We start from the raw sequence: 22598 nt of genomic DNA, 5'->3' as shown, positions 1-22598 counted from the left end.
GGGAATCAGGCCAGCCTGGGTTCACATTCTGTCTCTGCTTTGGGCAGAATCTGTGCTTTCGTTCCCTCCTCTCCAGAACTGTAGGAAGATAGCCTGTGTCAGCATCACTGGAGGAATGGAGATAATGTCTAGAGAGTTTAGCACAGTGCCTGCTATATCACAGTGCTCGACAAACGTCTGTCTCTAACTTCACCAAGAAAAGAGGAGAAAGGGTTTGCAGGGCTATAGTCACTCAGAGAACTATATCTTTCTCGTCACTGGTAGATAGTTTACTCTTGAGAAGTGAATCTCAAAGACAAGTATTCCCACCTGGTTATTGGGAAACCATGTTCTAGAAAGGGACCTGCAGGACAGATATAAGAACAGTGGAGTCCACTACTGGGCTGCTTCCCTCTGTGGGGAGAGACCTCATAGATTAGGAGACATGGTTTGAAAAATAGAGACATTGCAAAAAAAAATCTTTATAAAACTGATCAGAGAGAATTTCCTTACCAGCCACTGCTGAATTTTATGACACAAAGTCTTGGCCTCCCTATACCAATGTGCTTTCAAACTCTTGAATTCCTCCAGCATACAGGACCTCTTGGTTAACTACGTGCTCTATAAATAAAGGGTGAAAAGACTCTGGGAAACAAGAGTTGGCAGAAGCTGGAGACTCTCCCAGAAAGATTGATGAACTGTATTCCTCTTTGTAGTCCACTGGATTGAGGCAGAAGTGGATCAAAACCAGCCCCCTGGGCAAGATTACGAAACCGTAGCGACTCATTAGGGTGCCTCCACGTGAGTGAGTTGGGCAGAGAGGGACCCTAGACAGAAGGGGGTCTGCTCTGGCCTTGCTGTGCCACTGAATAGCACTTCCTGTGTTCCTTTTCAAGGTACCCAGTGACCTGTATATCTTGATTTTTTCCCCCCATTTATCTAGTCTTGGACTAAAGTTTCAAAAATCAGACACTGTAAATGTGCGTTAATGGGTACTAACACAAGATTCTCCACGTGACCTTTTGTTCAGAATATTCCTGTCTGTAAACATCTTCAGGAAACCTTACTGATTTTATTTAGGAAGATTGCTTTGTATTTTAAATGAATTTATGGGAAAATTGAAATCTTTACAACAGTTGACTGTTATATTCATTTATAGGAAAATTGACTTTTTTTATATTTTAAATTAATTTACAGGCAAATTGACACCTTAACAATGTTGAATCTCCCAGCTGAAGAACAATTCTTGTTTCTTTCATATTCAAATATTTTATGTCCCTTTGGGAAAAAAACTATAGTTTTCTTCATTTTAATTCTATATATTTCATGTTAGGTTATCCCTTGCTCATGTCACTTATAAAAAATGTTAACGTGTAAGATATTTTATTATAGCAATTACATATTCTCTAAAGATAAATAATGCTTTTGAATGTCAGATTCCTTTTTTAAAAATATGCTACAGAATATTTTGTCACACCAATGCTAGTATTTAATACTAATACAGTAAGCCATAAAATGTTCTTGTTCAGTACCTGGTAGTAGCCTGGGTACGAACCCAATTAGCATTGAACCTAGTTATTCCACATCTACAGCCTGTGCACATGGTAGGCTCTTAATAAAGAACCTGCTGTGGAACTGTCTGTGGCTCTGGGTTCCCCGGGGCAGTGTAGATAAACAACCCTAAGCAGTGTTTACATACACCCTGCGTCTTCCCATTTGTTTGTTTTGAGTTAAGAGGTAGAAGGCCTGAGCAAATGCACTGGACTCACCTTTAGACATCATTAGCTACTTCCTCTTCTTGTCTATGTTGCCAATCCGACTGACTTCACTGTGAGGCCCGGAGAGCCAGAATAAAATTTTATTGTTGATTCAGAGGGGTCTTTTGTTGGCACTGATTGGTTTATGCTTCAAAACTTTAGTCATATCTCCTTGTGCCAAATCCTGATCCAATTGATTTTAATATTTTTTGATCTTTGAAGCACAAATACTAAGAACAACTACCAATTGTCACTTTCTTCTCTGAAACAAAATTGTCCCGCAACTGTGTCATTAAAGGAAATCTGCAGGCTTCATGAAACTCTAGCTTTCACTCCTCCTCTACTTTAGAACTAACTTGCACTGTTTTATGTAGGTATAATTATCCCCAGTTCTGTTTTATTTTTTCACTCTCTCCCAGATCTTTTCTTCTTAATTATCCTAAATAAATTTTCATTCTACTTTGCTTGCTTCCATTAATGACATTCATTCTATTTCCCTTCCCTTGAAAATATAGACTCCATAACCTGTCTCTAATTGCTCTGCATCCAGTTTCCATCTTTCTAATCACAGATCGCTCCATGTCTTCCATGTGTCAGCGGACACTGTTGGCCATTTGGTCGTTGGCCTTCTCCCTTCTGGAAGCCCCTTTCTGTGCCTGGACAACTGTATACTGGCATATAGCAGAAGTTTCTGATCACTTCTTAGGTCTCTACTATTGTTTCATCTTCCTCCCACCCCATATAAGCTCCCGCTCCAGTTAGCACGTATGTGGGATGATGCACATCTCTGTTTCAGACCTTAACCTCCAACTTAAAGCACTTCCATTACCTTCTGAATGTATCATATGTCTCTTAAGGTCCCTTTGTTCCTGTTAACACAGATGCAAAAACTTGGATCCTTTCTTTGGCCTTACCTGCTCCTTTAGTCCCATATTCAGCAGCCAAGCCCTGTTGATCTCTGTTGCATCCATTTCTCATCCATCCCACCCCCTACCTTATTGCAATGTAATTGTTCTAATTCTGGCCTTTTTTTTTTTTTTTTTTTTAATCTCTCACCTAGTCTGCTAAAATCCTAATTGTTATTTCTGCCTCAGGGCTCTCTCTCCCTAATGAATGCCCTCTTCTGCTGGCTTGTCTTCTCTCTGAGACACAGATAAGAATTACTACAGTCTTCACCTCCTAAACTTTATTTTCCAGCTCTGCTCCTACCACAGACGTGCATGAAGGCACCATGTCTAGAATGCAGCCCCATTGTACAGGGTAGCATACTAGGCCTTCCATGATCTGGCCCCACTAGTCTTATTTGCAGACATCCTCTTTCTTACCTTTTCCATTTTATAAACGATTAGTCCTGTTAATTCCTCCATCCTGCTATGATAAGTAGCGTGAAGTGCTCAGGTTCTGGCACCCAGCAGGTCTAGCTTTGAATCCAGACTCCATCTTTCTAGCTGTGTGACCTCAGGCAAGTTATCTCCTTCACCCCTTTCAGCCTTGGTTTGCTCACTTATAACACTGAAATAATATGACTGCCTGCCTTATGATATCATGAGGACCCAAAGAGAAAACTCTTACAAAGCTCTTAGTACAATGCCTGTTGAACGTAGTAAGCGCTCAATAAATGTTAGTGGATGATAATGTTAATCTCATCGTAATTATCACACTTATTAAAATTTCACTGGATGGATGTTATGCTGGGTCTGTTCACTTCTTAGTGTGGAAAGTCCTTGTCACTGTGCCTTTGTGCCATTCTCTGCCTGGATTACGTAAATCCTAATTTCACCCCAGTCACCAGCTGATGTGTTATGTTCTTTCCTGCCTTCTACCTCCCCACATTATCCTAGCCAGCAGAGATCTTGCCCTCCTTTGAATTGCCATTGCAATTTGTCTGGACCTTAGTTCTTGTCATACATTTTAATTATCTTTTCTCTCATGTTACTGTCTGTATTCATAAGGTATATATTTATGGGACTCAGTAGAAAATCCTCTGCTTGTTGGGTGTGTGTAGTACTGGATAAGTTGCTGTATTAGTTCTAGAACTGCCATAAAAGAATACCAAAAACTGGGTGACTTAAACCACATAAATTTATTTTCTCACATCTTTGGAGGCTAGAAGTCTGAGAAGAAGGTGTCATGAGGGTTAGTTTCTTCTGAGGCCCCTTTCCTTGGCTTGAAGATGGCCACCTTCCCTCCTTGTCCCCATGAGACCACGGGGAGGACCTATGTGAATGTATCTCAGTTTCCTCTTGTTGTAGGGACACTAGTCACTTTGTATTAGGGCCCACCCATATGACCTTATTTTACCTTAGTTACTTCTTTGAAGGCCCTACCTCCAAAGATAGTCATGTTATGAAGTACTAAGGGTTAGTATTTCAACACATGAATTTTGGTGGAGCACAATTCAGCTTATAACAGTTGCTTTACTCTTTCTAGGCCTCAGTTTCCTTTTATATATAAAATCTGGAAAAATATCTCTTGAGTGGATCAAAGGTGTGTGGTACACACACACACACACACACACACACACACACACACACACACACAGAGAAAGCAATATCTTTATAGGCCATAATGGACACTTAATGAACATCTATTACCTCTACTCCTATTTCAAGCTCCTTGAAAATAAGAATGCTTTCTCACTCATCTGTGTTCTTGCAGTTCCTAGGACAAATTTTAAACACTATTGCTTATAAACATTTGGTGAATAAACATGAATGAATGAATGAATTAATGAATGATCAAGTAGTAGAAGTGAGTCTGTAATAGGTGTATGCATTTCTCTTTAGGTATCCAGATGCTGGGTAGTGACTAAGAGTTCAGTAACAAAGGATATTCCAAGAAAACTGTAGGAAATGCAGTGTTACCATTGTAATATAACATGCCACATAGCAAGCTTTGGTGTGGAAAATCTTCTCCTATCTTACTTGCCTCAGACTCCAGAAAGTCATAGGGAAATGATTTGTGACAAAACTGCACACACACAAAAAAACAGTATCTTCACACAGCCAGAGCTCTCAAGTGATGAAGGACACAAAGACATCGAGCACAATAGGTGTTCCTGTCCGCAGATTTGGCTGTCTTTGATCTCTCTGCAAAGAAGGGACCTGGGTAAGGTACTATGAATGGATAATAGACCAGGAGCCAGAGGAGCAGCAGGCAGTGTGCTGCTCAGTGATCAGGTCATGGCGATGCCCAGATACCGTGCAGCTGATGATAAGCATCTTCTCTTGGTGCCTTGGAGTCTCATTTCCTTCCAGCTTGACTCCAAAGGACCCATTCATTTTCGGCACCTCTACAATGTGCCACTTTTAGTCTGTAGGTTCTTTCTTTCCGAGCCCACTAAAAGTAACGAGCACATCATTATTTTTTCCTAGAATCACTACACTGTTTCTTTCCACTGCTTCTGTTCCCTGCAGCTCTCTGGAGTGGATTTGACTTTTGCAAAAGAATTCACTTTTCTATGCTAAAAGAATGGTAACTATCAATTGATTTGGAGTTAGAAAGTTGAGTGTAAATTCTTATTGTATATAATGTTAACTTTTACAGGTATTGGTAAAGGTGTGAGGTAATGAATAAGACAACAATTCTATACCTAAGAATTATACCCTTTAAAAATGGTACCACTTGTATATATATAAAAAGTTTGTTATGCGATCACATGTAAAACATATGGAAGACCAGAATTAGAACTCACAGCTTTAAATAAGCCTATTAAGCAGCTTCTTGGACTTGAAAGGGATCCTAGAGATGATATAGTGAGATAAAATGATTCTCAACTCTCACTGCAAATTTTAATCACATGGGAAAATTTTTCAAAAGGCAGATGCAGAAATTCTCATTTAATTTGTCTGGAGTAGGGTCTAGACATCACTATTTAAAAGCTCTCAGGCGATTGTAACATGCAGCCAGGGAGGAGAACCATCGATTTTGGAGCTTGAGGAAACAAAACCAGCATGTTTGGGGTCACTGCTGTACCTTGAGCATGGTGCTGGCTGCAGGACATTCACTATGTCTTTGATCCTCCTAATGAGTGAGATGGTTTGACAAATAGGGGCTGAGGGTTGGTCTTCATGTGCGATACTCAGCTGCCCCCTTGCCCGCTGTTGGCAGCACTCAGTGAATATGCATCGCATTCCTGTTCTATTCTTCAAGAAGATGGATGCATGCTGCATGCTTTCCAATCTGCCCTTGGTAAACACGGTCTTATCACGGTGAGCTTCCAAAAATCAGCCTCAGGCTAATTCCAACTCAGTGAATCTGAGTAGTTCTGCCTCCATAAAAGAATTTTTTAATTTTTAATTTTTATTCATTTTTGCACCTCGAGTTTAGGTCCAGATGCACGAACATCAGGCTCGTTTCCCCTCTTTACTCTGCCGCCCTTGAACAGCTCACTCTGTGCCGCGTGGAAAGGCGCCGGTGCAGCCCCACAGTCACCTCGGAGGGCCTCTCTTAGGCTTTTTGACGAATCCAGCTCAGGTTTTCTCTACCAAGATTATTTGGCCCACCTCCTAAGAGTCACCTAGGAGAGATAGAGGTGGTGGGCGAAACAGGGTAAAAGCAAGTAAGGAGAGGAAGTCTGTGTTGCTCTAGCCGTGGGAAAATTGCTGCCTTCCAAACAGTTTTAATGAGTGGAGCGAGGGCAAATCTCAGTCTGTTTTTAAGAACCAATGTGTCTTGACTGAAGTGTCGAGTTGATATAAATGGAAAAAACTAGGTTTAAAGAGTGGGTGAACATTTTTCTTTAGTTTTTTCGTTGTTCTTTTTGATTAACATTGCTATATATGTTAGATAAGTTATGCAGAAGTATTTATTTTTCCTTATAGAAGTAACATGATCTATCTAGAAGAAATTTTTTAAAAGGCAACAGAAAATAAACTGTTTGTAATTCTGCCACCTCAGATGCACTACACTGGTGTGTCTCTTCCACGTTGTGTTGAGAGACAGCTGAGGGAAGGATGTACATGTATTCAATCATGTGAGAGTTTTTACTTCACGGTGTCTATTGAACATTTTCCACAGTATTTCTATTGGAGGCATAGAATCCCATTGTACAAACATACTCAGATTCATTTAATCTATTCTGTACCGTTGGACGTTTATGTGTTTCTAATTGTTATTTCCAGATATTATAAACAGTACATAAAAGACCATCCTTGTAAGGATGCATACATTAGTTAATAAGATCAAAAGACCTAACAAGAAGTAGTTTTGTATGATATTGACCCAAATTGTGCCTTTTACCTGAATAGCATCTACTAAACTGTAAAATGTCATTACTATGTCTGTGGTCCAGTTTGGTGCAGTCGCTACATGATTAAGATTCTGTGTGTCAACCTTAGTTTGAATGATACAAAAATTTTAATATATTTGTGACAAGGAATAACAAGTTGAAGTACAGTAAGAAAAAAATGTAATTGCTTACGATAAATATAGGCTTAGCTTCAAAATACATAGCTTAAAATTTCCCTTATAGTGCACTTTAAAGATTTCCACTGATGATCTCGGAGGTATGGCACCCAGCCATTGCTGGAATGAAATAACACACGTTGTTCAAAGTTTGGGCCATAATTGATTTAATGCATATTTTTACTACTTTGACGTTTATCTTATATGAAAAGAGCAATTCTATACACAGGTAATGCATAAATAATAATGATATGTAACTTCAGAAAATAGTGTTTGATGATCAGCCCGATTTTTTTAAGAGAAATAAAAATAGCTTTCATCTTAGTTTCCATATTTTCTGGCAGTTTTTGAATCATTGACAGAATCACGAAGTTCATCGTAGGAGAACCTGTGTCTTCCTGTCCGCTCCTATTCTGACAGGCAGATCTGTATCTCTTTATTTGGATACTGTTTGATTTTCATTTTATTGTTGCCTCTGTGTTCTTAGCTTTGAGCCTTGTGGTGGCTCTTGATTTCGCTTCAAGGAATCGTCATTTTAGTGCGAGGACTTTGGTGGGGCCAACAGAAGTCTGCCTTTGGCATAGTCTCTGGTCTTTCTCTTCTTTCAATCTCTGCATGAAAGAGATTGGACCCCTTTACCAAAGGTCTCCTAGGCAGTAACTGTATTTTGATTGAAACTCCTAATCCCTAACTTTTAATTGATGGGACAAGGATTGAAACTACAGTCTCTTGAGGATAGAATAGTCTAAGCTCCATTGAGAATAATGACTGTTACCCTGCTTTGATACTAAATCTTTTTCTCCTTTTTAGGCAGGAGGCTCCCAGGTGATTTTCACAAATCCTTTGGAAATTGTCAAGATCCGTCTGCAGGTAGCTGGGGAAATCACCACTGGTCCCCGAGTCAGTGCTCTGTCTGTCCTGAGGGACCTGGGATTCTTCGGAATCTACAAGGTAACTTTCCTTTTGGCCATTTATTTGTGTATATGCTCGTCTCCTAAATTAACTGTTCATCGACGTGAAATTAGTTCCTCACATCTTTACACCTGGAGTAGACGTTCTGCAGGCACCCGAATTGTACCTTCATGCCATTTAGAAGGAGGCGCCCCTTCCTGCCATCTGCCAAAAAACTTGTCTCTAGAAATACGCAAATCAAGGATGACTATGACGTGAGTTACACCCACTAGCCTTGTTCTCTGCAAAGTTCTTTGCAGCAACACTGGCTGGAGCTTTATTTGAGTTTGTTATTGATATAAAAACCTAATTCTCAGTGTCATCCTAAGGAATGATAGATGCGAAGATCACAGGGTGCTGTTTTTCGGAAAATATGCTGAGCTCAGTTTAAGGAGAAGCCCGCACCAGATGTGGAATTCATTTTCCAATCCTGTACATTCTGGCCCTGTTTATATGTATGCCTTTTCATAACTATTTGGAATCCTAACCATTTTTCATTTAGAAAATAGTTTTTCAGACTGATTATAAAACTAAACTTTTAAGAAATACTTAAAACTTTTTATTCACACTTTTCTACTAAAGAAGTGGTAATGGAATATACTAGAATTAGCTTTATAAATGCCCAGCTATAAAGCTTTATAAAACATAATGTGTTCATTATTTGTCAAAGAAAAGATTTAAAAAATATATTTTATGACCAACTCGAATCAGTAAACCTTAAAGATATAATATGACTAGTCAAATGTCTACTTAATGTAGTTTTCATTTATTCTCCACATAAAGGTGTCAAGTCATATTATATAAAATTAATTTTGCTTTTTCCTATACACACATATCAATATTTGATTCAAATTCTTCATATGAATTTTGAATCCTTGTCTTGATCGACATGTAATGTACTTTTTGAATCAGCTGTTCGCATGGTTTTGCAAGGGTACATCATCTCGTTTTCATCCCAACCTGGCAAAATGAAGCACTTTTGGGCTGCACGCACAGGATGGCCCTGGCATTTTATCCCACAGAAACATAAATGTTAGGACAGTTCTTTTCCTTTTTCTTATGCCCAATTCATCCTAAATGGATATAAAGGTCTCATAATGTAACAACTTATCATATTGCTTTTTAGAGTGAACTTTAAATGCCTTGTTTTGACACGGCATTTGTGAGATCCCACCCCCAGGATCTCCTACTTTTTTACCCTTTTCTTTTTAACTCAATTTTTTAGGTGACCTTGATAAACATCCGGCGTTAGTAGTTATTGAGGTTGTTTCAGGCAGATCTGCCTTTCCCAAATGATACTCTGTACTTCTCAAGGTCAAGTGATTGGAAGAGTACCCCATGATCTGACTTCATAAGGATCAAATATAATGTGACACCCTCTTTTCTGGGATTATTTTTGAGAGGAGCAGAAGCTTGCCTTATGTGTAGCTATCTGTAATGTTTTAGAATAAACATGCTCATTTTTAAAAGCAGCACTTAAAATGCTCAGTCTGTGAGTGTGCGGTAGAACGCAATGTTCTAGCTGTTTCATTTACCAAATTATTATCCAGCTGTAAGAAATAAACAGTGTTGTCATAGCATTGATCAATTTGAAGAAAAATCGTCTCCTTTTCTAAATTTTTAGGCTTTTGCAGACTCTAACATGATGTAGCAGCAAGTCATTTTGACAAGATGCCAAGCAGTCTTTCAACAGGTTGTCTGGTAAAAAAAAAAAACACTTAGGTACATATGGCAGTGGCTGCTATCAAAATGTCTAGATGGATAAAATGGTAAAAAACTTGTTTGCTGACACAGAAGCAGAAACTGTTAAACTACTTGCAAATGATACAAACCTGAGACTTAGTCCTTTTCATCTTCACAATATTTCATAATCTTAATCCCCTTTAACACCCCCTGGAAGTAGTTGGTCTCCTGATTTTTGTAGTTAAGAGAAGAGAGGCTGCCAGCGATGGTATCTGAGCTCAAACTGAGGCTCAGAAGTTTCTTGTCTCCACTTTTGTGCTAAAATTGCTTTCCTGAAGTGAGCAGGATTGCTCAAGTTTGAGCACGAGATCTCTCCCATATAAAGTTAGTTTAATTACTAGCCTGGTGGTTTAATCTAGTTCAGAGACATTCCATGGGGTTTGGTGCAGCCTTTGGTGCATTGGTAATTACCAGTTGAAGTCGCTAACTCTTAGAGCTTCTGGAAACTTGTTTCATTGCAAGCGAGTGACCTGGCAGTTCCCTCCTTTCTCCTGGCCATTGGTGTCATCGCTAAGTCCTCCGAGATCCGTGAGCCCGGAAGACTTGATTCTGTAGAGTTCACTTCTTCTTCATTCAGTCTGATTGGTCTTTATCGCCTCCCTAGGTTATCCTCACTGATGTAATCCGAGCTTCCAGCCTCAGGTTTGGGTTCCCCGTGACCCCCTTCTCTGTGCTCACCCACCTTAACCCACCCCTCCAAGGTCACAGATCACTTTAGCAATTCAAGATCCATCCTTTTAGGGGCATCACAGTTGTCGTATTGCTGTGTAGTTTACTATGTTTTTGTTTCAGAATCACACTTTTTAGTAATAAAGCCTTTCACTGTTTCTTGTCTTGGTTAGGTAGAAAAAATGCACATGACGTGAGTGACCTAATACTTTTAAACCTGGTATGTGTCCCTCTACCTGGGTCTTAAACAGAGGACTACTGCCCTAGTTTTAGTCGGGACAGGTAATCTTCATTCTCCTTCCCTTGGTCGTTTTGTTTGCTGTCGTTAGTTAACATGACAATGCGGCACCCTGGTGAGGGAGCGGTTGGCCGCGTCTTGTGTGTTTAGGCTGCAGTGCTTACCCTCACCTAAATTGGACTTAACCTGGCTTTCTGTTTTCCTCCTGAATTGACTTGCAAAATACCCCATTATTCTCTGACTTACCAGTAAATGGTAATTAGAACTCTTGCTTTAGAAATACATTTACAACTGAAAAAGAAAAAAATTGCATGTGGTAAACATTTCACATTCCCGAGGTCAGAAATAGTTTAATGTAGATACAGTGAACCCTGTAAACAGAGCCCCCCTCTTTTGGTAACATTTAAAATTTCTGAAAGAAAATAAAATTCTCTCTCTACCCATTACCACTCCATTCCCTCTTCAAAGGATAAAGGATAACCACCTCTTATGTTTTTTTTATACATCTTTAAGAAAAGAAAACTTTTCTACTTAAATCAATATTTACCTCTCCTTCCCCTTCTCTCTGTATATCAGATTGTACCCATATCGATATCAGTCTTGTTTATGTATATGTTAACAAAAATAGAATCTTTCTAAACATACATCTTAAAGCTCCTTTCTCATTTTATTTAATAACTGTATAAAATTTTTTAAAGTATTTTTAAACAGTTTCCTACTGATGAGTATGTTATTTCTAGTTTGGGGATATTACAAGCAATGACAGGGCGAACATCCGTGCATACATTTTGACATACTTTTGTGACTTATACCAATGATAAATTCCTAGTAATGAAATTGATAAGATAAGAGGCATGTGCATTTTTTAGTATTAATAGGTTTTTGTCAAGCTTTATCAGTTTATCAGTTTTATCTTGGTAACTAACATAAGTACATAAGACTAATTTCTCAATTTAACGGCTTTAAAAAATATCTATTTTTATGGGCTCATAGCCCTACATGAAGAATACAACTCCTGAGGTATTGCTTGGAGGACATGGTATCATGCTAATTTTCTAAGACTAAGTACGTTATATGGTTTTAAAACCACCACAGTGATAGTTCTCACCGATTTTTCTACATTTGATTTTCATCTGGACCTCTAGGAAAGCCTCCTCATGGGGTTTCTTTATTTTGACTCATGAGTCCCTCAAATCCATTGTCCCCACAGCAGCCAGAGTGATCTACTTACAATGTAAATCAGATTATTTCATTCACTCAACACATTTCTATTGAAAGCTGACTGTGTGCCCTGTACCAGCCATTTAGGGTCTAGCTGTGAAATCTAAAGTCCTTGCTCACAGTTTGGTGGGTAGAAAGTCATCTATCATATGACATCAGATCGTACTAAAAACCTTAAAAAATAAGAAAGACTTGTTAGGGTAAGGGTATGGAGAAGGGCCAAAGCAGGACCGAATTGGAGGAAGGTTGCATTTTAATAGGGTAGTCTATGAGGGCCTGTTGGGTGAGATGACATTTGAGCAGAAACCAGAGGGAATGAGAAATTAATGTGCCCTATAGCTTCCTTCTGCACTTTGAGTAGAACCCCAGCTCCTTCACTCCTGGCCCCGTCCTCTCCACCCTCCAGTTTATACCACCCCTTTTTATTCCTCGTCAGCCCGCCTAAAGGCTGGCTCTTCCCTCATGTCTTAGTTCAACAGATGCCTGCTTAGAAGGATGACCAGGTCATTTGCTGTCAGCTTCAGTATGGAGAATGCCATGTGAGAGCAAGACTGAAGGCTGGGAGGCCAGTTAGGAGGATATTGGCTGGAGAGGATGGATGGGGAGAAAAGATAGCATTGACCTAAGCTTAGGGTCATGGGTATGAGGGATATGCATTAGAAGGATGTTTGAGAGTCTCACAAAGTCTTGAAAAGTAATTAAAGGTGAAAAGTAAAGGAAGAGAAAAGATTACTCTTATATTTCTAGCTTGAGCACCCAGATGGATGGTACTACTTTGAATTTCAGAATTTCATTATATTTGAGAAGCTCCAAGAAACCTGAAAAGACCCTCTATTTGATATTACCTTTATAACCGAGGAGTAGAGGCCCAGAAATCTTAGTATTTTTTCTCATTCTGCCATGCTAAATGTAGGCCTTGGGCCTTGCCAGAGGGATGGGGACTCTAGATGCTCTCTTAATAGTTGTCTGCATGAAGCCAGGAGAGTGAGTAAGATCTCTAAACTCATGGGACACCAATGATGGAACTCAAAGGTCACCCACATTTAGGTGGCAAAAGTAGTATGGGTGGAGAAAAAGCAGGAGTAGCTGTCAGGTAGGGACTGAGGTCAGCAGTGTGTGAGAGTTAGTTAGCAGAGGGGTGAGATGTAAGGTCGAGGAGGGAGAGGCGAGTGGCATCAAGTGCCACAGACACCAAGGAGGATGGAGACCAAGAACAGGTCTTTGAACTTAAAGATAGAGGTCAGTGGTTATTTTTAAAACATCAATTTAAGTAGAATGGCGGAAGTAGAAACCTTATGAGAAAATATGAGCAGATACAAACCACTGTGGAAGAAGAAGAGGAGTGTAGCAATGATGGTAGAGGGGAGAGGAAGCCGAGAGATTTAGCGTTTCTTTTCATTTTGTTGGAAGGACCATGCCTGTCTGTAGGCAGAGAGGGAAAAGAGTCACTGAGGATGGAAGAATTTGAAGAACCTGAAGATAGCAAGATTGAATATGGTGCTAGGACTTTCAGGAGGGTCAAAGAGACAGAGTCAGGCTTATTATTTAATCCTACTACAGCCTATGAAGCAGATAGTTTTGTTTTGTTTTGTTTCGTTTTGTTTGCTGGGGGGAAGGGGATGTTGTTGTTGTTATTTTCTAGCTCTGAGTCACAGCTGCAGAAAGGAAGGCCTGACGGGTTTAGGTAATTTGTCTAAAGTCATATACCTTCTAAGAGAGTGGGAGGCTAGATTTCAAACTCAGTTCCATCTCCCTTTGAAACCTGAACTATCACATAAAGATATGTCGAGCCAGATAGGAGAGAGCACATGCCTGATAACCCAGGGAAGTTTAAAAACAAGGTTGTATGCTCATCATTGATATTGAGCAGTTGGCAGGTTTGGTGTTATTGTTGACAGTGAACATGCTAGGGAAATAGAAATAAAAAGAATCGAGATGACGCTAATCATGAGTATGAGATAGTTTAGGCCAGGGTAATTATACAATTGTTTTTCCTAATTGCTTTTAGTATCCAATACTATTTTAAAATGTTAGGTGTTATAGAAAAATGATTCCATTTTACTTTGTTTTGTTTTGTTTTCCAGAATAAGGGCTTTTAACCTTAGATCTTATATCATTTCTTGAAATTACAGAAATTAAAATTATTTCATCCATTGTAAGGCAAGAGGGCCCTTCTGTTGAAAGGATATATCAATTGTTTCCTCTTATGTTAACCAGAGTAGCAGTACAAACCACATATGCTCTGCAGAGAGCCACAAAACCAGATAGTGGAGCCATGTTGCTGTTCCAAAGGATATTTATTTGTGTTCATTGAAAACCACTCTGTGCCCTCGCGATAACTTTGTCAAAAATATCTGCCATAAAACAAACATTTTGGACATTTTGTCTTATCAAAAAGCAGAATTTTAGAAATTCAGGAGAGGATATCAAGTACCTCAGGAGGCCAGGTTTTGTAACCAAAATGGTGTAAACTTGTGATTAATACTAGAAGTCATGTGACATTCAGCTTAAAGGTTGCTTTAAAAGAAAAACCGGAAAAAAACGTGTTTTTTTATTATCATTTTGTTCTTGTGTTTCAGATGCATCATCTGTAAAAAGGATAATAATAGTACTGACTTTCATAGTACTGCATGGGAGTTTACTAAACTAACACATGTAAAGGACATAGGCTAGGATAACACATAATACGCATGATGTGTCAGTTATTATTAATTTTAAGTTATAGGATGTCAACTCATGAGTTCTTGCAGACATACCCAACTCCTTCCACTCTGCTCCACTCCTGGATAATTTCTGATCATACTCCTTTGTGGTCAACAGTCTCCTCCTCTAGGTCAGACATTCTGCTTTGGACTTTGGGAAGGAGACACCTTGAAAAATATTAGGTTTATAAAGCCAGTGCCCAAAGGAGTCAAGTATACAGAAGGGGCTAGAAAAGACCCTTATTAGAAATATTAGAAAACATTAGAAATATTATATTATTAGAACTATTAGAAAATGATTTAAATTTTTTTGATCATTCTACCATCCATTCACCAAATACTTGTCGAGGGCTAACTCTAACAGGTACCAGAGTTACAAACGTGAATATAGTACCATTGTCTTCAAAGTGATCTATATTAAGGATGGTGAGAGAATATAATGACACGTTCTAGTGCCATAAAGTTCTTTTAAAAATTAATTTCAACAGGCAGTGAAGTTTTGAGAAGAAGAAAATTTAGATATAAAAGAGTATGTAACAATAAAATATTAATCTCCTTGCCCCATGTTGCAGGTAACCTACCTTTCCAGAGGCAGACACTTTTATCAAGTTAGTGTTTTGTTTTGATGATGTTTTTTCCTTTGTTTTTGTCTGCAGGATTAGTTTTACAACAGCACTTTTTTATTTTAACCAGACTTTTGTAATAGAGTATGCTACTGCTAATCCACTGTTCATAGTACTCTGAATATATTTTCCAGAAGTGACAGATGTATTTCTGTTAATCTATCCTTACATTTCTCTGGTTTTTAATTGTGACCAAGGTATACATTTAAAACATGTCCAGTTTAATAAATGTTTATTGACCGTAAAATTAATGATATGTGACTTGTGACAACCAAAGAGTTCCAGTTCCATGTGAGGTATGATCAGTTTAGCCAACTAGTATAAACTTATTTGGTAAGTTTAGGCCTTTCACCAGAGAAAAGATTGGCTATTAGCTTGATATATGTAGAACTCTACTGTGGTTCAGGTATGAAACCACATAGGAGTTATACCCCAGCTTCTAGTTGTTTAAAGAATATATTAATTGTTTCTATTTACTGCTCCAATGGGACAGTGTACTTTTCCTTGATAATAGCAATTACCTTTATATCATCACAATTATTGAAGATACTCATGCTAGGTATCGTATTAGGTGCTTTATATTAGTCATTGGATTTAAATTTAGTTCTTATGTCAATATAAATGTTGCCCACATCTTATAAATTAGGAATTGTAGATTCAGTGATTTTAAGATGGCTAAATGGCAGAGCAATAATTTGAGCCCTGGTCTCTGACTCTGAAGCCTGTATTCTTGCTCCTAGAGTGTCCTGTTGGTGTGAAATGGCAGAATTTAGATATAGCTCCATATTCAAAGTAATACATTTTGACTGCTTCTTTGAAAGCAGTCTGCTTCTCTGAAAAGTCATCTTCTTCAAGAATTGCACGCAGAAAGGTGAAACACGAAGATAGTACTCAGCTCAGCTATAATGATTAATGTTGCAAAGAAAAGCCCTTCATTGAGTATGTTGAAGGGGATTGGAATAAAAAGCTTTTTTCTTTCTTCCTGGACTTTGAAATCTACATCAAGGAGAAAAAGAAAAAAGGAATTATCAGGGGCATAGTCCGCATAGTACTGCACCTTTTGAAAGAAACTTGTCAAGGGAATGAGTCAAGAGCAAACCAGTCTGAGCATCTCCTAAGCAAGGCATTAAGTTCTCTCTGTAGGGTTTCTGGCCGTTAGCAGATGAGCACGTCCATAGCAAAGTGAGGCACAATAGTGGAACAGAGAACTGGCACTGACACAGGCGTGGCATTTCCTACCAAAAAACCTTGAGTCGCCAACATGCTTTTGTTAGAGTTACAATGAAATTAAGGAGCAACCAATATCCTAAAAGTCCCTGGACTAAAGAAACCAAATAATAGGCACCGATATTTTATATTCAAACTGAAGTAATTTCAGTGTCACGGATATTGACTCCCCAGTTGTTGGCTGGTTTATTTAGTTTTAACACTAAAGACACAGCCATGTAACAGGTCTTGGCCCCAGTGATATTTGTCAGCAAGATACTGAAACTCACCCTGTTCAGTTCCCAGCCACGTGGCCCAACTGTTCCTTGACCGGGCAGAGGAGGTGCTGCCAGGCTGTGTATCCAAGGGTTAACTCGCTTGGGAGAAACCAAGAGGAATGCTAAGGGATCAAGACATGACATGCTGCCCATTGTTTGTAGCTCTAGGATCAAAATATACAATTATACATGCCAAATAAATTCTAAACCTGTAAGTTAGGAAAGGAGGGGTGGCTCTGACTACAGGTGCCAGAAGCATTAAATAACATTCTCAGACAAGGTGCACCACTGTTGTCTTGAATGCTGCAGGGTCCCCCAGTCTGGCATTTTCCCCCATGCTAGACAATGTGCATTCACTGCAGGAGTCTCTGTTAAGCCTCCGTCTCCCAGACCTGCTGGCTCCTGGTGCCCGGCCCTGACACAGAGGTGCCTTTGTGAGTGTAATTACCTTCCCCTGTATTAGAAATAGTCTGTTTAGAGCTGTGTTTGCAGGTACTGCTAGAATAAGCAGGAATCAGCATGCAAAAGCCCTGCCCTGGCCCTGGCTTCTTTATCGGCAACTATCCTTCAAGACTGTTTTGTTTTGTTTTGTTTTCTTTCCTCAAATTGATTGGACAGGTGTGATACCAACTGAAAAGAGCTTTAAAAGAAGAAACAAAAAAGACTTTGGCGATAGCTGTGTGTGTGTGTGTGTGTGCGTGCGCGCGCAAACACATGTAAGATACAAATCCAGTTGTGTTATATCTTTTGACAATTCATGCCAAACAGAGCTGCCGAAGAAACTTAAGTGGATGATTCCAGCAACTTAAGAATTGATCAACTTTCAAAGGCATCTACATCCAAAGAAGCATGAGAAGCAAAATAAAAAATTTCTCTGCCATGATGATATTGTAGCCAGCATCTCTAAGCCTGTGAAATTGGCCAGTGTCAATTGTGGACTAGTAACTTGAAGTTAAGTGAGGCCTACCCTTAAAGAAGCTTTTCCAGACCTTAAATGGAATGATGACGGAGAGACTTCAGAATGATACGGGATTGGAATGGAGCCAGAGTTGATAATTAAACTAGATCTGAGTTTTGATTCTAGTTTATTTATATATAGGTCTCCCCTGAGATGCCTTTTATTGTTCCTGTCTGTTATTGGGCCTTTTATTAAAAAGGAAAAAAAAAAAAAAAAAACAGTAATTTCCCCTCTCTGGAGAAAGAGTGCTTTAATGAATTGTAAGAGATTAGATGATTGCACTTTGCATTTATTAATTTCCCCCAAGCGATTTTACTGTGTACCAAGGAAATTCAGGGCTAAGCTGAGAACATCTGAGACAAAGCTGCCTGGAGAACCAGTGAGAAAGGCTCAAAGCAGGACAAGGACATTTAAAGATTTATTTAGGTGGCGCGCACTTTGTAATTTATTAATATTCTAATGGCCAAAGCAATTCTTTTTGTGTTGCTGACACAGGCTCCTGGGCAGCACAGAATGTTTCCCTTCATTATGAAATTGCCTGTTCAGAGTGGCTGGTCACCTAGTAAAAATTGTATGTGAGCAAGTAGAATTCAAGTCAAACAGGTTTATGTTTTGATGTAGGACTGGAGAATGGGTGTTCACCACAAAGTGAAGGATTTATCAAGGAATCTGGGAGAGAAACATTCTCACTGTTGGAACTTTAAAAGCCTGTTTCACATCCTGCTCCCCTTTTCATCGTGTGAGCAGCAGGTCAGGCACTGCCTGGGGCAGCCTTACAAATTGGCACCTGCCTTTGTGCCTTAGACCTGAAGGAAGCAGTGAGGAAGGAGGCCAGGGAAATTTAATAAGTCTATGCCTTTTTCTCCAATCCTCTGCAAAGTTAGCTTTCTTTGGAAATTGGGCTTTGATGCCTGGGGTGTGAGAGAGGCTTGAGGTACCTCGTGAGTCAGAAGAGTGATTTGCAGCCAGGAGATGGCTGAGCAGTCGCTGGGCCCTGGAGAGGCAGGGAGACTTGGACCTCCTCATCTCCACCATCCCTTACGTGTACGCTGCAGTGGACACCTCACACGGGATGTTCACAGTTATTACCTCATTTATTCCTAACCCCCCATCCCCTGCCATTGGAAAAAGGCAGCCTGGTATTTTTGACAAGTGAGGGAGGTTCAGAGCTTGATAACTCATGGCGCTCATCAAGCAGCAGAATGGAGATGGAGGGGGAAGGTTGTATCAGGGATTCTTCATTCCTGGATCAGTGGAAATTGGAGTTTTTAAATGTTTTAACTTGCTGGCAAGGCTGTCCTGCCTCTGTGAAACAGAGATGGTGGCTGTTCTACGTGCCATCTTTCTGCCTTGACTTTTCTTTTTCTTCCTTTTTCTCAGATAATCAGAAACCTAAGACATCTTACATAATCTCACATTTGCTCTGGTACACATAAATTATTTGATTTTTATTATGCATTGTCTAATCCCTAGTAGGAAAAATATAACATATTCTATTCATTTTTCCTTTAGTGTTTCACAGTGCAGCTCCACCTTTTCCTTAGATTTTTTTCGTTGGTTGGTTGGTTGGTATGTGTTTTGATTAAGCCATTTTTCTTCTCAGTCATCTGGAGCTGTTTTCAAGCACATCACACCCCTTACTAGGTAGTTGTTCTCCCTGATACATGAATGATTATCCTGATTTCAGGAAAGAATTCCTTCTTGAGAAAACCTAACTGCTTCTTCACGTGGTCATATCCTTCTTGTGTCACAAGGATGTGTCTCATTTCACATCACATCTTCCCATGGTCTTCTGATCGTTTTGAAGCCACATAGCATATGAGGAGCTAATCGTTGTTTTTCTCTCTCTCTTTTTAATTTTAACGTTCCAGTACAAAATTATCCACTACTTCCTCCTAAGTTCCGTTGTATCCCCAGCAAATTATATATCTTTGTTTGAAAAACAAAAAGCTTGGTTTTGGTGTCTAGTGTAGTTTTCCAAGAAATGAGGTAGTTTTCCTTGCAGAAACTTGACAACGTATCCCAAAGCCTCTCATTTCTCTTTTTAGTTGTGGTTTTTTTCTGTGTGAATTGGCAAAGCCAAGCCATTGTCACCAGAAACGTGTCTTAGGCCCCAAATGACAGCCCAAGATTTTGCTAAGTGTTTTCTAAATTAAATCAGACAATAATTCCTGGCCCCTTGGTTGCTTGTACTATGAAATAGGCAATACGAACATAAGCAGATATAAGAACTGAAGAAAACTCAGAACAGTAATGAGAAAGTGTAGACAGTGTGGAGCTATATGGAGTCCATACCCTCTCTATCTTCTAGTTAAAGAATCTCAGTGGAAAGGGTGGTATTTGGGTTTAAATGAATGAAGAGATAGTATTTAACAAGTCGATGTTTCCAGTTTAGCAATTATCAAAGAAGATGCGGAGTGATAGGTGTGCCTTGATGGATCAGATGAATGGGGTCATTGAGTAGCTTTACCTGAGAGGCATCAAGCTGACCAAGTAGAGGAAAATGGAAAAGTGAAGTCATTGCAAAGCTTTGAGAAGAGCGAGAATACCAGGCCTAATCTACAAGACATGCAAGATCAAAGATGGCAGAAGAGTTTTTTAAATAACAAATAGCAAGGAAATTTAGGCAATGTGGCTGAGGAATGAAGGAGATGTTAGACCATACTGCCCTTCTCCCCCCACAAAGCAACTATACGTCATGAATTTTAGGAGAAGAAAAGGCATAACTCAGAACCACAGAAGCATATGGTTAAGATTGCCGTTGAAGGAAACTTTCCGAAACATATACAGCAGTTGTGGTGGTTACCTCTGACTGATGAAAATCAAGAGCAGTTTAAATTTTCAATATTCATCTGTGTTGTCTATGATAAGCACTTAATATTTTATAATCAGGTGGAAAGAAACTTTTTAAAGGGGAAAGTATTACCAACAACAACAAAAAAAAAAAATAAGCAGAACATAGAGACTGAAGTTCATCTCTAAAATGCAAAGATTTGGAAGGTGAGGTTAAAAGTAAAAACTAATAGGTTTAGTAAAAAGCAAGATTTGTGGGAGGAGGAATTACATCAGTTTAAAAAATTATTCCAAAGTGATTTATTTAAAAAGTAACATGGCGGTGGTTTTGCTCTACTGAGAGAGCCAGACATGAAGATTTAACCGATCTTAACTTGAGTTGGTTACTTGGTTTCTAATTTGGATACTGCTTTCCTGCATGGTGGGCAAATGACTGGCAGAACTTACAGGAGAGTTTGGAGGCGAAATAAGGAAAAGGATGTAAAAATAGAGTAACAAATGGCAATAGTGTCACTATCACAGTAACTACCTGCATTGTAAGTTTTTAAGAAACTAATTGTAAAGAAAAGATTGGATGCCACACATGGATATTGGTGTTACACTGTACTTTGTCCTCTTGGGAAACTGGGGGAGGGGCAAAGAACTTGAGAGTCCTGAGTTTTGGCCCTGTCTCTCTCTGGTACTGCCTCTAAGGATGTCCCCTGAGCAAGTCAACAGCATGGCCCTTAATAAACATGCAATTAATAGACTAACTGTCCTGGCCATCAGTTTGCTCATTTATAAAATGAGGAATTTAGGTGTGGTGGATTTGTGGTTTCTTTTCTCAGTTAGGCATTTCACAGTTTGGGGGTAGACAAGACACAAAAGTGTGAGCTGATTGGCAGTACATGATGTGGATCTCTCCTTTTTTTGAAATATCTGTACTCAAAGTGGACAGAAGCTTCTGAACACATTCATGGGTGAATTGACTGGGGAACAGGCAGCATGACAGGATCCAGATTCCAAGCATTCGTTCTGGTTGGAAGGATGGGCCAAGCTAGGATGAAGTTTAATAGGATTAAACATAAAATCCTACTTATGTTACTTGTTTAAGGCAACTAATTAAGTTACAGAAGACTAGGTTAATAGCCGTGCCAATGAAAAAGACTAAGGGTTTTGTTACCCACAGCTTAGTTTGAGTCAGGAGTATAATGTGGGTGTCAGAAAAGCAAAGGCTACAGTAACAGATGTGTAGTGTTAAGAGAGTTTGACAGATTGGAGCCTAGCATCGGTCAGAAATACCCAAGATTCAACACCACTGGGCCTCAATAAATGTCACTGGGCTTGGTTCCATCTGTTGAATCTGGATGGATTCATTGTTTTCTTTGAAGATTCTCTAAATTTGGTGGAAATTTTTAGGTATTAGAAATCTGTAAAAGAAATGGTATTAAATCATTAAGTGTTGAAAAGGAGTGACTTCCTTCCCACTTAGCCTTCCTAAAACACGATATATGTCTGTAATTTTCATTAGATGATTAACTGTTTCATCGTATTTCTGGGCACGCATCGGTTCTCAAGGCCTCTCCATGGCATCATTTTGGCACCAAAAATTATTTAGTGAAGACTTTCCTCTAGTCGTTAATTGTTCTACATACAGCTTTTAAATGTGTAGGAATTATTGTAAATATTTTAAGGGTTTAGAACAGGCATTTATTAATGTTTCATAAATCCTGGGAGGTGGGGGTAAGTATGTGAATAAATTAGAGGATCCATGAACCCCTTGAAAAGGCATATAATTTTTTATGTATGTGTAATTTTTTTCTGGGAAAGAGTCCAACACTTTCATCAGAATCTCAAACAGTATGAAAAACAAATCCCTTCCCCCGCCACCTATATAATTTGTCTACTTCCTAGCGTGTAAACAGAGAGGCCTCTTGGTTGTTGCTGCCCATCTTTTGAGAATAGATCCTCCTTGAAATGCCAGTGACCTGCCATCCAAAGGGATTTTAAAGGATATCACAGGCAGAGTTCCAAAAATGTTTTAATTGAAATCTTACCATTGGAATAAATGAGAACTACCCCCTCATCCTCATGC

At 39.2% G+C, this 22598-nt stretch overlaps 1 protein-coding gene across 4 annotated transcripts in view; it reads left to right on the top strand.

Moving 5' to 3' along the window:
- The window catches only part of SLC25A13 (solute carrier family 25 member 13), a 167134-nt gene that overhangs the window by 132623 nt on the left and 11913 nt on the right, over positions 1 to 22598 (top strand). For all 4 annotated transcript variants that reach the window (XM_036230375.1, XM_036230374.1, XM_036230377.1 and 1 more), the window contains one exon: positions 7953 to 8093. In XM_036230375.1, the coding sequence (XP_036086268.1) occupies positions 7953 to 8093 (141 nt within the window). The remainder of the gene's footprint in view (positions 1 to 7952; positions 8094 to 22598) is intronic.

The sequence above is a fragment of the Rousettus aegyptiacus genome, unplaced genomic scaffold, assembly GCF_014176215.1.
Source record: "Rousettus aegyptiacus isolate mRouAeg1 unplaced genomic scaffold, mRouAeg1.p scaffold_m13_p_13, whole genome shotgun sequence".
NCBI classification, from domain to species: Eukaryota; Metazoa; Chordata; class Mammalia; order Chiroptera; family Pteropodidae; genus Rousettus; species Rousettus aegyptiacus.
The sequence above is the reverse complement of the archived record's forward strand: the minus strand, read 5'-3'. Positions and strand labels throughout refer to the sequence as shown.